Source organism: Mercenaria mercenaria, chromosome 7 (genome assembly GCF_021730395.1).
Source record: "Mercenaria mercenaria strain notata chromosome 7, MADL_Memer_1, whole genome shotgun sequence".
NCBI classification, from domain to species: Eukaryota; Metazoa; Mollusca; class Bivalvia; order Venerida; family Veneridae; genus Mercenaria; species Mercenaria mercenaria.
The window spans coordinates 77853734-77870338 of record NC_069367.1 but is presented as its reverse complement, the minus strand read 5'-3'; the positions used below and the strand labels follow the sequence as shown (position 1 = coordinate 77870338).

General features: G+C 34.5%; 1 protein-coding gene across 1 annotated transcript; it reads left to right on the top strand.

Moving 5' to 3' along the window:
* The first annotated feature begins 2371 nt into the window (after positions 1 to 2371).
* On the top strand, positions 2372 to 16327 carry LOC123553880 (N-acetylglucosamine-1-phosphotransferase subunits alpha/beta-like). Its single transcript, XM_045343591.2, has 9 exons — positions 2372 to 2618; positions 7014 to 7105; positions 7579 to 7698; positions 12259 to 12430; positions 12661 to 12831; positions 13682 to 13983; positions 14192 to 14305; positions 14688 to 14789; positions 15552 to 16327. Exons 1-9 carry the CDS (start codon positions 2544 to 2546, stop codon positions 15676 to 15678), a joined length of 1275 nt encoding a protein of 424 aa, XP_045199526.2. The 5' UTR covers positions 2372 to 2543; the 3' UTR covers positions 15679 to 16327.
* The last annotated feature ends 278 nt before the right edge of the window (positions 16328 to 16605 follow it).

The following is a 16605-nucleotide window of genomic DNA, read 5'->3' as shown; positions in this document are numbered from 1 at the left end:
GAAGTTACAAATATTTTGAAACATGCAAAGATTATTTATCAATATAACGTATTAATCTATTGCCATGTTTCGTGAAGTAGTAACTGAATGAATGCCTACTCTTTCTTGTTTTCAACGTTATCTTCATAATAATAATATTATGACCATAAAATTTTATTATATTCCATGCAAATGATCAAAGATATAGCACAGGTAAAATACATGTTATTATGCTCATGTAAAATATCGTTCTGAAAGAGACACCATTATAACTAATGTTACTCTCAGACTAGTGTATCACCATTTAGTCTTTGTTGTTGAACATGAAACCACTGGCTCTGACGATCCGAAAATTGTTTAATGTTATCGCTGTTTGGTCTGCTCTCATACTGTTAGAAAACCTGTACTTACAAGTTCGTTCCTTTTTATTGTTCGAGTTATCCAACAAAAGGTAATTTCTCTAAAGAATTTAAAGTAAAGTAAAGTCTGAACAAGATGTAAACGATTTTATACAAGGTAAGTAGGCAAGTGTTTTGGACAAAAATGTCATGCTTTAGCGAACCTTACTATGTTTTCGTCAGAAGATTACTAGCCACGTATTTCTAGCTACTGTACATGCGCTTCTTTTTGGCAGGTATTTCAGATGTCAGATGGGTCTTTTGCTCATTTTGTATCTAATTTGAACACTATAAGGAATTAAATTCCGTAAACAGAAATTAAACCAAAACGTTTAAAAAGCGAAAAACAACACAGAATCCATGTTTAGTTTCATTTTCTATATCGTAATGTTGTGTTTTGTTCTTAGAATATGTTGGGTTTTTTTTGTTTGTTTGTTTTTTGTTTGTGTTTTTAAATTAAGGCCTCGGTGGCCGAGTGGTAAAGAACGCTGACTTCGAATCACTTGCCGCTCACAGCTGTGGGTTCAAATAAAATAGAAAGAGTGTAAACTCCACAGCCTCACACAAGCCTCACTCGGAGCATTGAATTCTTTATGTAAGAAAGCCATCCAGTTGGCTTTCGGAAGTCCGGTGGTGCTACGCAGGTGCCGGTGCCCATCCGTGATGAAATAATGCACCGAGGGGCACATGGGTTCTTCTTACACCATCAAAGCTAAAGAGACGCCATATATATATAATTGTGCCGGTGCGACGTTAAACCTAACAAAAGATAATAGGTAAGGGTAGATTTCCCGAAAGCACAGAGCACCAAAACCACAGCCCCAGAGCCACGCATTTACATAGTAGGCCCACAACAAAAAGAATCTATAACAAATACTATTAGAAACAGACAACAACTATCAAGGTTTTTAGTTTTCATACCGTTTAAAGTAAAATTATAAATTTACTTCATATATCAGATCACATGAAGTAGCTAGAAATAAATCATGTTGGGAATAAAGGCGCGGAATAGATTTAAGTGAAACTATGTATTGTGACATCTTGAACATTGTTATACTTTTTTTTAAATATTCCAACTAAAACATCGTGTTATTAGTGTAATTGTTATCACACGTAACATTTAATTTACTTAACATTACTTCATAGTCAATCTAACTGTTTGACAAGGTTGTCACATTTTGTGACTTCAGTAAACTTTTAAGATTTGTGGATATATTGAGAATACATTCTCTGCACTGTTTGTTTCACATTTTAAAATCTGCTCAAGATACATCAAAATAATTATTTATCGTAATGAATGACCTATTCCGGAATTCATATGTATTTCTAGTTTATTCAAACAAATTGAAGTGCTTACAATCGTCTTCATTTTCAACATTTCTGTTTGTATATGTTAATGACTTTGCACATTAATACACTTTATAGTAATAAGTAAAATCTGTATACATTTACACTTCTTATATGCATGCAGATATTTTCATGAAAGATGCGTTATTTCTAAAAATAGATGTTAGCTGAATGTATTTACATCTATTTGTTTGTGATTACATTGTATCATGTACAAAAAGTTGTTTCCGTTTAAATGCTAGGTTAACTTAATAACCAAATTTCCTTTAAACTATTTCCTTTAAACTATTCGGCGATATATGACCATTTTGTGTCGATTCGCCGTAAAACCCAACTCACTCACTCCTTTAAACTATGAGAACGAGTTCGGACTTTATACAAGTTGGGTTAAATTACTGTAATTAAGTGACACTCTAATAATTGTAGCCTTGAAATACGGTCGCAAACGCACTCTGTTGGTTTTCACATGGCGCGGCTCATATGACTATCCTTTGGAAGCACAGAACGCTGCCAAAGAAAATGACCCCGACTGCTTGATCATTTAATTATGAATAGGTAGACCGATCGTTACAGGTTGTGTACCTCTTTTTTAAAGTACGATATTGTACAGTTAAACGTAAAGGTGTAATTATAACGATCGATAGTAACGAATTTCGAGTTTAGGTTTAATAGTGGGAACGAGTTAGTATACGAAATGTTTCAAAGTTAAGAATAAATATAGTGCACTATTTAACAAATAAGTTATAGAAAGACGACTTTTCGAAATGATGTATTATAGTTTTGATTTCTAAAACTACAGGTTAGGATTATGTGCAAATAATGACAAAGAGATGCTTACAGTATCTTTTTGTATGTATGCTTCTGATGTGCTTATGGAATATAAAAATAAACGAGGTAAGGAACCACTCATCATGTCATATCTAATAATTATGTTGATATTATAATATAAATTTATGACAGCGCAAACCTACAGACCAGCTTCATGTTCTCTGCACATCGTCTCATCACTACCTACCTACATACCATGTTTGAAGTTTATACCGTAAACGGTTAATAGACTGACAGACAGACAGACCTAGAGACATACACTTTATTATCCATATCAGGTTATACACATGGCATGACAATTATATGGTATAACAAAATGACCAAATGAAAGTACAAAAATACAACGTATAATTGGTGGGCTAAAACACAATTATTGTGATACAAATTAAAAATAATAATGTTCAAAAAAATCCGGAAGTAAAGAAAATGTAAACAAAGAATTAGAATTCACTGTAAGGCAAGATGATTTACGATTTACGGGGGAAACAGAATTAAACGAAACAAATAGAGGAGCAGGTTTCAATGCTAAAGTAACCGTGGGAATTTATTCAATCTTCTGCACGTAAAAAGCGAGAATATAGTAGGTATTTACAATCGTAGTAAACTGGCCTATATTCATTCATTAGGGGAAAAGGAATGGCTAACCTTTTGCAACATAAAAGAACTTTTATTTCTGTAATAAGCCATTTCTGGCCCATGAACAATTATTCAATAGTTGTCTTCTTCTTTCAAATGCTTTGTATACATAAGCAGCTAATGATCTTAGATATGCTGTGTTTTCACTTGTTATTAATTCTATGAATTTAACAAAATTTCGATGAATTCTAAAAAAGGTTTAATGTATTGTTTTCTAAGATCTTTGTAAAGTACACATTCACATACGAAATTTGAAATTTTAACATAGAAGGACATGGAACTCATCTCACAGTTCGTCATATTCTTTAGGCCACATAAAAAAGTTGTTCATCAGATTTGCCGCTCGTATATTTTCAAAAACACACAAAAAAATATTGTTGTTTTTTTTTACTTGCGCTCTCACCATTGAAAATATTGTTGTTGTTTTTTTTACTTGCGCTCTTCCCATTGAAAAAATCAAGGCAAAATTTGTTAGTGCTCTATTTTTACGGACCTAACAGTGTACAAATGCTTATATTCCAGTCCCAGTTTGTTTTAAAATGTAATTTAATGACAATAAATACATTTCGCCTATACTATATATAAGGACACTTATATTTAGTTGCATTCAAGTTACTTCCCCTTATGCAGTTACGCCATTTTCTTCCAGTATCTACCGAATTGAGTTGCTACTAAAATCTGACTTATTTCATTGAAAATTGGATGAAAGCACACACTTATTTATTTGATAACATTAATGTTCATTAATTTGGTAAGGGTAATACATATTGATGCATGTCACTTCTCTGTTTTCTGTTTCTCCTGTCAAAATGATCAGCATTTTTATACGAAAGTGGGTCAGGTAAGGAATTTTGTTGTGTTCGGACCAATTTAGAGCTTCAGGTTTTCAGTCCTCGAGTAGAATAATGTTAATGCACGTTAATTACCATTTCAGATCTTAACTGAAACTTTGTTTCAACAAATTTAATCTGTTAAGATAGTTTAAAGTTAGAACAAGAAGGAGCTGTCCCACTGGCACCAGAGCACCAAGCTGTGCTCTGAATTTTGTCAAAATAAATTATAAACAAAGATAACAACAAAAGAAACTCAAAAACGCAGTTTTTTACGATATGCCTCATTCATACTTTACCTGTATAAAATAAAGTATGAATGGGGTGATATGAATAAGAACGCGTTTTTGAGGTTTTTTTGGGGGGTTATTTTGGTTTAAATCTTAATTTGACAAAATTCAAAGCACAGATTGGTGCTCTGGTGCCAGTGAGCTGTCTGTAAGACAGTATGCTCGACTTCTCACAGTGCTTGATTGAATCAGAGCTTTGCTAGTCAAAGGGCATAATAGTCAACAGCTTTGAAAGTAACCTAGATATTGGACGTTATATAAAACTTTAACCAAAATCTAAGTATAACTCTGTCAAAATTCAAATCAGAGTTTTGGGGATTGTTTCTCCTGGTGAAGACTTATGCACTGTTGTATATTACATATTTTCTAACAGCATTTTCAAACGCATACATTTGATTACACAGTACTGTATGCTAATGTTATTACCTTTTTCCATGAGTTCGCTTGGTTGTGCATCTGCTGGTCAAATTGTACGCAAGCTCTCTCAATCCCTGGTGAATTGGTGAATTATTTCTAATGTAAAAGGGCTATACACTCTATTTTAAGGTTTTTATTAGTTAACTGAGAGCCAAAACAAGATAAATATATTTCTTCGCTCTTCGCTCGCTCCTGATTTTCTCAGAAACAAAAACAAATATTTAAATTATTTTTTTCGCTCGCCGCCTCATTTTTTTTTTCAGAAAAAATCCGTTGAACAACGTTTCAATTTGGTGTGGCCTTATAATTTTACATCCCACAGTTTCTGCTGAAGTTTGTGATTTGCTTTTCTGAATTTCAATAGTTTGAGACTTTCATGTCGAGTTGAAATTTTTAAGTATCTTTCAAAGTTTTATATTATCTTTAAATAATTTATACATTTTGATTATTTTTAGCTCGAATTTTCGAAGAAAAAGTGGAGCTATTGCACTCGCCCCGGGTCGGTGTCGCCGTTGGTTAAAGTTTTTGATAAAGTCAAATATCTCTGTTACTATCAAAAGCTATTGACTTGAAACTTAAAATAGTTATTTACTATCAAAGTCTACACCAGGAGAAATAATCCCCACACCTCTGATTTTTGACAGAGTATGTCCCTTTTTAACTTGGAATTGTTTGGTGAAAGATGTATATAATTCATTTCCTACAAGAGAGTTTTAGAAAAATCTTGAAAAAAACCTTATGTTTTCTGTTTTTCATCAGTTCCATTTAAGAAATAATAAGTTCCCAAGTGTGGTTTATCGTAGAATAACCCGTGTTTTGAGTTCTTATGCGTAAGAATATAACACGAAGGCCGTAGTCCTGAGTGATATATTGTTTCGCATAAGAACGAAATATTCGGGTTATTCTATGATAAATCACACGTGGAAACTTGTTTTTTCGCTTCTAACACGACATACTAGTATCAATAGTGTAAGAAAGAAATGGTAACTACTTTTTACGACCGTGCTACGCACCTGGATCGGATTACGTCATTGCACGCGAGTGGTTTACTGCAGAATAACCCGGGATAGATTTTGCTCTACATGTATGTAGGTTATTCGCTGGTTGTGTTAGAATGAATAATACGACAAAGTATGTTTGAATATTACCAACAAATGTGCATATAATGTCCGGTCTTCCAACCCCTCTCCCTTATAACTTATAGATTTATTTGTCGCATAACCAGTACGTATAACCGTTTTGCTCTGTACTTTATTATGAACAAGGCCTAACATTGATTTTACTTGGTTTATTGTTCAGTTTGTGAAAGTTAACATTGACTAAAGGCCAATTACTGGCTAACTGGACTAGTTTAGAAATAAGGTAGGGTCACTGAAACAGGTCCCTCAGAAAATCTATAAGGCAGATCAGGGTGGTTGTGATAAACAGTACCAAACAATTTTGCTGAAAGATTTTCTACTCTATTCATCTTGGGAAAAGACTACACTATAGTAATCCATAAATCTCCAAGACTTTATTTAATTCTGCCAGTGGAATTCTTAGGGTCACTGAAACTGGTACCTCGAGGATACAAATCTACATTTTAATGACATCATAAAATGAGTGCATCATCAAGATTCGGTGCTCGGAAAACCACTCTCTGAAACTGTTAGTTATACAGATTTTTTAATTAGGCATACATACAGTGCCTTTAGCGCGAAGTGGATAAATAAAACAGTCCGCTGCCTTTGTTGGATCTTTAATTTGAAATAAACAATGACGTCATGAACTGTATGATAGAGCTAGTAAATTAAGCATAAATAATGTTAAACATAATGTTTGTCCGCTATTGGTGATTCTTGTAATGTCCGAGGTCGTGTTTTTTTTCCCAAAGACATACTGGCAACATTCCCAAGATTTTATGATAAAACTTTATTATTAGTCGGTATAGTATAGTAAATGATACAAGACACGCCCGTTTATATCCATTTCCTGGGTTGGACATGATGGCAAAACCTGATTATATGGATCTGAGCTTTGATCCGATCTGTTGTCGGTCTTACCACCTGCATATACACGCTAATGGCGCGTTAGGGACATCAACAGAAGAGTTTCTGTCTGTGTATGTGATCATAATTCTACGGATGGTAAATGTTAAACTGAAAGTTAGACAAGGACACCTTTTTGGCGTTGTATCAAACAGAAAATTTACTCCGTGCCTGGTAGGAAAAAATGAATCTACCTAAATATCAGTTAAGTACATGTATCGATCAGAAAGACGAATGTGTCTGCAAATTAATTTGTTTCAGATTTCTGACCAAACACTAGAGGTTCATAGGATCAGATCCAATACAAAAGAAAAGTCCAGACGAGAGGAAGGTCAGAGTGGATGGAAATTCAAGTAAAACTTTTTAAGACTATTGCAAAAAAATCATAAAAATCTCATAACTTCTTTGTAAAAAAGATAATATATTTTACAGCTTTCTCTTACCTTGTGAAATGGAGGCAGAACTTTGATTAAAATAGACTTTTGACTTGGTTCGAACAGAGTTTGGTTTGCTTATTACACCTATAAATAAAAACCATAGGAAGATATGGTTTAAAATGTACAATTGTATAACTTCAGATTGAATATGAGCCGCACCATGAGAAAACCAACATAGTACATTCGCGGCCATCATGCATCCGCGCAGTCTGGTCAGGATCCATGCTGTTCGTTAACGTTTTCTCTAATTGCAATAGACTTTGAAGCGAACAGCATTGATCATGACCAGACTGCACGGATTTGCAGGCTTGTCTGGAACCATGCTGGTCGCAAATGCACTATGTTGGTTTTCTCATGGTGCGGCCCATGTGTTTTTAATTGAATACTAGAACTTCATTTCCTGTGGATTTGGTTTATACGTGGGTAAATGGATCAGATCCAGCACAAAAGAAACGTCTAGCACGATTCAGGAAAACCTACTTTCGGACTAACCTGCTAACAGCAACCAGGTAAACGTTTTCACTACAAACTTATTTTGAAACTCCGTAGCCTTAAAATAACTTCATTGTAATTTAACTTATTAAACCATCTAACAATCAGCTATGGCCTTTTTGGCTGATTTATTATCAACTCAATGTTTATCATATCAAGTCAAGATTGCACGCTTGTATGTGAATTCGTGAAGCATTTAATTTAAATGGGTTATATGATAGAAAAAGTGGAATTTACACAGGTCGCCCAACAAGACAGAAATGAACATGTTGCATGCTCGGTCCCTGTTTGCCCTAACAGGAAATATTCATTTTTGACAATGTTTTGTTGAAGAATTCTCCCTTGAAAGACTATTACCTGGGGTATACTGCTATGTCCTGTTTACTGCTGAGTCCTGTATTAGTGTATTCAAGGTTGGAACTGGAATAACAAGTGAATGAAGTATTGCCATGCAATACAAAGTCCCCTTCTGTAAGGCACCTAATTTTCTCTACATAACATAATGAACTGATATCTGTCAATGATGTATAAACAATATTGTTCTATATATACAATATGTTATAACAAAACACTTTGATTAAAATGTATATATATATAAACCTACAGTTGTTTTGATATGGCATTGTTTTTGGCCGATTATCAAAAAAGGTGTCATAAGTTGTTTATAATAACAAGAAAGGGGGAGAATAAAATAATAATATAAATCCACAAGAAACTCTTTACCAGGTAGGGATAGGTCAAAATGCTCCTAAATATTGGATGTAACATGCATGCTGTACCACGGAAAACTGGTCTGTATTTTTCTCTAAGAACAGTAATAAATAAGTTACAATATAATCTATTTATAGTAAAACAAAGGGACGTAATTCTAGAAACAAGGGAGCCTCACGGTGTGACCTTGACCTTGCAGCTAAGGTCTTGGGTGTTGCAAACAACACATCGTCTCATCCAGGGGAATAATTATGCAAACTGATATCTTAACCCTGTTTTGCTTGACAAAGTTATAGACCGGACAGGAAAAAGTCCCACTGACCTTTGATCTCAAAGTGTGACCTTGACCTTTGAGCTAGGGGTCCGGGTTTTGCACATGACACTTCGACTCATCATGAGGAACATTTTTGCCAAGTAATATTAAAATCCCTACACGGATGGCATAGTTATGGACCGGACAGGAAAAAAGTCCTGTTGACCTTTGACCTCCAATTGTGACCTTGACCTTTGAACTAGGGGTCCAGGATTTGCACATGACACGTCGTCTTATCATGGGGAACATTTGTGCCAAGTGATGACCGGACACGAAACAGACCCTGTACATGCTATGTAAACATTTGACTGCCAAGTGTGACCTTGACCTTTGAGTTAGGGGTCTGAACGTTGTGCATGACACATCGTCTTATTATGAGGTACATTTGTGCTAAGATATATTAAAATCCCTTCATGGATGGCATAGTTATGGACCGGACAGGAAAAAAAGCCCTGTTGACTTTTGACCTCTAACTGTGACCTTGACCTTTGAGCTAGGGGTCCGAGTTTTGCGCATGACACGCCGACTCATTATGGGGAACATTTTTGCCAAGTAATATTAAAATCCCTTCATGGATGACACAGTTATGGACCGGACACGAAATTGCCGACGGACGGACGGACGGAATGACGGAATGACAGACGGAAAAGCGCATTCCTATAGTCCCCGAAACTGGTTTCCAACCAGTAGGGGACTAATAAAGATTTATTATTGTCCTTTAAGATTTGTTTTTGAAAATTTCAGTTTGAATACTTCCAAACACTTTTAAACAAATGATTTGTTTTTAAAAATCAGAGCATTGATTTCTGTTTAATAGTTTCATCAAATGTATTGCTCAAGAAATAAGAAATATAGTTCTACGCAATACATGCAAATAAATAGAAAAAAAAGAGAATGAATACGTGTATCAATAAAGCCAAACGAACCTGCCAGACTTGTTAGCCGTTAGCGGAAACAAATATTTTTGGCCTAGTTTATCTGCAATCGATAAGTTTATGACATGTTTTTCGGCGAATTATCGAAATATTAGAGAGAAATGTATCTGTATTTTCACAGTGAAAAACATCAAATATTTTTTCACCGGTAAGAAGCTATAAAATGGATAAATTAAGTCAAAACATGAAATGAGAAAAAGTTTGTTTGTTTTACATGAAAGATCAGAATATCTTTCACCCTCTCATGAAAATATTGCACCATGTTTTCCCCGTGAAAGATATTTGAAATTCAATCTTAATATCTTCTATATCGCTGTGATAACGGAATTTCGGATAGGTCACGTCATTTTTACGTGATGCATCAGAAATTTCATTAACTTAAAGAGTTTGAAGTAAAGACGTCGTCACTTTTGTTTTTACATTAGTTTCACTGCCAACTGATAAAAGTATGTTATACATTGCATATAGTTTGTTGCACTTAACGTTAAAATTAGCTCCCCGGCTATTCTGTTCAGCAGACGGAATAACTGCGACGTTAACTAATAAACGTTCTCCAAGACTATATGCGGACGTCGTGAAAACATCGGTCCGTTATCACTAAGTAGCGTTGTCGTAACTTTCACGCCTCTAAATGAACGTCATAGTTTTCAAAAGTAAAAGAATAAGGCAAATGTAAATATTAGACATTAAATCAAACTTAATTTTTGTATTCACACTTGTTTAAATGTATAAGCTATCGACGTGTGTAGAGCTGTAGTCAAGTCAAATGACATAATCTAGTAACAACCTTTTCTCAATCTAGTAACACCCTTTTCTCATAAAAAAAAATATACATAAATTTGTATTTTATTTCATATTCATACCATGTAGTGTGTAGTAATTTATTCACCTAAAACACAGTACTGTCTCTGTAAGCACAAACATTTATGTTTACAAAGATACATTTTCACAATTATTTTTATATTTTAATATGAAATCTGGGCAATCAAATCTAATGTATTGTTTTAGTCATTTTGAAAAAAAAAATTATATTTGAGTTATCTTATATAACATAAACAACTTTAGGGCGAAACTTCGGATATTTTATATCTTTTATACAAACACAATGATGCACGTTTAAAACCTATTCCTATTTTGAGCTAAGTACGGAAGCTCAGAGGGGACGTGTGAGTTTAATCTTAATATTATCTCGTGGCCACTAGATATTAAAAGGAAAAAAATATACAAAAAGAAGTTATCTCATGGCAACGAGATATAAAAATGAAAGGAGAAGAAAAAAGTAATTGCGTGGCAACGAGATATAAAAAAAGAATAAGAAGTAGTAGTAATGATGGTGGTGGTAGTGGTGCTGTAGTGGTAGTACTGGAGGTGGTTGTAGCAGTAGTGGTAGTGGTGGTGGTCGTCGTATTATTTGTTGTGGTTCTGGTGGTAGTGGTAGCAGTGGCAGTGGTGGTGGTGGTAGTAGTAGTAATGGTGGTAGTAGTGGTGGTGGTGGTAGTGGTAGTAGTGGTGATGGTCGTAGTATTGGTAGTGGTAGTATAAGTGGTGGTAGTAGTGGTTGTGGTGGTAGTAGTAGATATTGTGGTTGTAGTGGTAGTAGTGGTGGTGGTAGTGGTGGTGAGGGTCGTAGTACTGGTACTGGAAATAGTGGTGTTGGTAGTCGTAGTAGTGGTTATGGCAGCGGTAGTGGTCGTCGTAGTACTGGTAGTGGTAGTAGTGGTGGTGGTAGTAGTTGTAGTGGTACTAGTGGTGGTGGTAGTGGTGATGGTAGTGGTAAAAGAGGTGGTAGTAGTGGTAGTATTGGCAGTGGTGATTGTAGTGGTAGTAGTGGTGATGGTTGTGAAAGTAGTGATGGTGGTCGTAGTATTGGTAGTGGTAGTAGTAGTAGTGGTCGTGGTGGTAGTAATAGTAGTAGTAGTTATAGTGGTAGTGGTGTAGGCGTGATCGTAGTATTGGAAGTGGTAGTAGTGCTGGTAGTGGTAGTAATGGCAGTGGTGGTGGTGGTGATGGTAGAAGTAGTGGTCGTGGTAGTGGTAAGTGTGGTGATAGTGGTGATGGTCGTAATATTGGTAATGGTATAAGTAGTGGAAATTGTGGTCGTGGTGGTTCTGTTGATATTTGTGATAGTAGTAGTAGTAGTAGCAGTAGTAGTAGTGGTAGTAGAAATAGTAGTAATACTTACTAACAATTGTCAAAATCGATATTCAGTCTAAACACTGGTACGTTGTTGCAAATGCATCAAAACGAAGACATGTAACAGCTTAAAGGCACTGAACTGTCCAGAAGTGTGGCCCCTTCATGCAACCCCTTTCCGGAATTCAATGCATATATGAGAAAATTGACAATGGTTTTGTAGAATAATATACATGTTTTATATGCTGTTTAATTATCATGTAACAGAATGCTTTCCTTCTATGATTTGACGATGTTCGAACTTTTTCCTCCGAAACAGTGACCTAACTCTTAAGGGAATAAGCAACTGAATCCCTTACTTGACTAGGGAGTGATTCTATTAAATAGGTGGGTACAATGTTGTTATGCATCTTATAGAAGCTTTTTTCGTGTTCTATTTATAATTAGTTAAAAATATTATCGTATTATTGATTTGATTTATGCAGAGCTATAAACCTCAGTTTCAGCCGTTTTGCTGATACTGGAGGATTGCGCTACTCTCTAAGATCCGTGGAGAAATGTGCAAATTGGTTACGTCACGTGTTTATTGTAACGAATGGTCAAGTACCAAAGTGGCTGAATTTAAGGAACCCAAGAGTGACCGTAGTAAATCATAAGGTAGGTTAATCCTTTGTGGTCCTGAATAGTGATCATGTTTGCTATATCAGGAGTTTGTTTGTTGCGAAATTTTAAGTGTTGTGGTAATTCCTATAGGGACAAATTAAAAAAAATATCGTCATTTTTTTAAATACGAAGGAGATTTATTAAATATAGCGAACTCGTGACTAGCTTCATATTATATTCATTATACACATAAATTTCACATGCAACATATGTATCATATATAGGAAATATTTGATAATCCCGACGATCTCCCAACATTTTCTTCACCTGCGATAGAGCACAACATTTACAAAATCCGTGGACTCTCCGACAGGTTTATTTATATGAATGATGACGTTTTCTTTGGACGGAAGGTTTCACTGGAAGACTTCTACACAAAGCAAAAAGGCACAAAGGTAATACCAACTCTTGTATTTACCAATAGAAAAGTGGAAGAAAACCCAAAGAGTTCTGTCAAAGATGCATGTCTAAAGTATTACAAAATAATAGCACAATATTTATATACTTATTGTGCGTGTTAAAAATATTTAAATAAGAAAAGGTCGTATTGAATAGATTTGTGATTGCATCATTTCTGTTTTAATTTATAGTACACGGTCGCAAAAAAAGATGTTTAACAGGTATTCTTATCTGCTATAGCAGAGTTTATGGGGCCACTGGTCACGAAATTGAATTCTGGTGGTTTGGATGTGTTTAACAGCTTTAAGAGGGTATTTTTGATGCTTTGAATGACGTTTCTCAGTATAAAGTATTCCATTAGAAGATCTGTCAGTTATTTACTGATAAACTAATCACTTTTGTGTTTATTGTCCTTCATTCCCTATTTATCTAGTACTGTCATTCCCTATTTATCTAGTACTGTCATTTTTTTGAAGGTAACATGTATCATGTTACGTTACCAAATGACGCATTATTTTGTATAGCTTGCAAATAAAATCTGTTCTATTTAGCGTAGAGTAAAGTTTTCTTTTATTTATAAATTAACATTTTACCTCATATTATTTAAACTTCTTTGTTTATTTCTTAACTCAATCTCATCACACCCATGTTATACAATATTTGCCACCTTTTAGTCATGTGAATTTACATTGATGAAATGTATCCTTGGATGTGTGTGTGTGTGTGCGTGCGCGCGCGCGCGCGTGTGTGTGTGTGTGTGTTTTGTTGTTTGTTTTTTTTTGTTGTTGTTGTTTTGTGTTGTTTTTTTTTCTTTGTTTTTTTTACTTTTTGATGTAAATTCAAAAGGTTTATCTGGAAAATCCTACATCTACGCAATGCAGCAGAAAGTGTAAAATAGTGATGATTAAAAATGACGTATGCGATGACGTATGCAATAACGATCATTGCGCGTGGGACGGAGGTGATTGTGGTGGCTTTCCGGAACGACTGACACCAACGGAAAAAAATACGGCTCATTTAGATTACCTCACTTCAATTTTCTATACAAATGCAGTATTCAACAGGGCGTTTGGACGACGGAAAAGAAGATATGGCGCCCATGGTCCGCTGTTCATTGAGAAAAAAGTCAACAGAGATATGGTTAAAAGGTATAGTCAACATATTAATCATATTTAAATGATACTGTCCTCTGATTGTCCGGGGTTCGAATCTTATATATATAGCGCCCTTTTTACAGTTTACATATCATATGTTATTCCGTTATAATGAAAATTTTATACATTCTAGATAACACACGCTCCCTACGGACAAAACAAAAAACACTAGGTTACCGTAATAAATAATTTGATGTTCTAGGTTTCCAACAGAGGTTGCGGAAACATGCAGACATAAAATGAGAAGTCCTTTGGATTTACAATTTGGATTTTCATATTTACATTTTCTCATGGAGGGGAGCAACCATTCCCGCAGGTAAAGTTTGGTTTCTGATTGGTAGTTTCTGTACAAATTTGAAATTGACTCATGGTAAGGTTAATGTACCTTGGCATATGTAAAAGACCTATACAATCGGCTTTTTCTAGCTAGGTACCCTGTCCGTGCCTAAACTATTGTCTAGCTGGACATCTAGGGTATTCTTTCGCTATGTGCAGCTGTCAACAGATGACCTGAACTGAGTCGGTATATGTATGATACTAAACCCTACAAATAAAACGACAGTATTGTAACTCTTTTATCATATAAGCATTTAAACCATTGATAATGTTAAAATATCTGAAACAAGTTCAGTTAGCTTCTGGTGTGTCTGTACTAGTGAATTTACAAATTCATATATCTTTTATTTTCTGTCAATTAGATTTGATCCACGAATCACGAGTTCAAGCGTTGCATTTTTGGAGATAACTTTAAACGAAACCAAAACACGCAAATATTTGAATTTGCTACAGAAACTTAAAAGGTAAATGTATTTATCATTTAGACTTAGATTTTGTATTGTTAGTTTTTCTTCACATGAATGAACATGTTATCGTAACTGTTGCAGACGGCGCGAAAAAAGTCACGATGTCAAATTTTACTTGCAGCAACATACTGACAATTTTGAATTCTATTTTTTCTAAACTTCAAATTTTCATGAATTGGGACCTTGATCTTAAAACTAACAAACATTCGGATTTAAGAAATAATATAACCCAAACATTCCTTTTATCGGTATATACAAATTGTATATGCAAATGTTTTATGTTAGGAGTTATATTATAATAAACATGTGAACGACAACAATTTCTTTATAAAAGAGAAAATCACTTTTGAATAACTTGCACGCCTTCAGATTTATGTCAGTATATTCGAAATCCAGAAAATACTCTCATTAATTAGCAACTACAAAAGAAAGCAGTTTTAAAGTGATTAACTGCGTTTTGTGAAACAGCTTCTAAACAAAATATTTTAGACATGCTATTTAATTTTTAAGGCGGTAATTCATATCATGAACATAAATATATAAAATTAAGCAATACTGCTTTATTAGTTTCGATATTTAATTTCATTTGATGTATGTTTTTATGATTTATTTTTGTTCATCTGATTGAAAGAATTTTCCTTTGAAACATTGATCTGATGTCTCCTCATGAATATGAACTAAAATTTACCATGTGTCGCTCGTTTTATTTCCTCATTTTAATCTAATGAATTTCATGCTTCCATATATTTTTTGTTTCAGAAAATTTATTTGTATAAATGACGATATAGACTACTGTACAGAGAGCAGGCTTCAGCTGAGAAGATTATTGCTCTATTGCAAGAATTTTATGAGTCAATGTTTCCACACCCTTCATCGTTCGAAATAAACAACTGAACCGAGAGAGAGAGAGATAGTTGAATTTTCTACGCTTTGCCACATACAATGTTGTTGAAGTACAAAAGTAAAATTTCACTTCCGTTGATATGGTCAACGCATACGGCCACATCACACGGCAAAAGTAATACAAGCTTTTAGCTTACTCCTCAATCCTATCACATTAATAAATGTTTGTATGATACATATTTGGAAAATAAATATTGTTTAAACCAAATGTATGCCCTCATGAATTTCAGCCCTGGGTAAATGTATATTGTCTGCATATATTCCAGTTCAGATAGTAGCTAGCTACAAAAACAGTCGAACTTGCACCATTTAGAGTTGAAAATATTTCTTGTGTAAGGAATGCCATTTTGGGGTCACGTTTCTTCTTAAGACATAGTCCTTGCTGATACTAATATGTAATTTTAGATGTATGTGCACTTGATGGTTAACACAAAGTACATTCACCAGGGTTGTGTTTTGGAAATGTATATTTGTTGTTTTACCAGAGGATGTTATTATTATCGTCAGACATCGAGATGAATCCTGGTCCATCAGAAACGCAGCAAATTTTAGACGCGATAGCAGATTCAAATAAAAATATGAGTAATCAAATTGAACAAGTAAAGAGTGAAGTTATGTCCCTCACGGGTCAATGGCCGCAGTAAAGACAGAAGTATGTGAAAATTAAAATGAAGTTCACACATTTGAAAGAAAGCAAGTGTTGCTGGAGGTCAGGTGCGAAACTTGGAAGGTAAAACTGAAAATTTGGTCTATACGAACGATATGAATACTTCTGATATAGCGTCATTAAGCCTTGAATATGAACAGTCACGTGATAGAATTGATAAACTAGAAAGACAGATTGATCGCTTGGAAAAATTAAACTGTAAAAATAACATGCGAATATTTGGATTAGCAGAAAGTAATGACG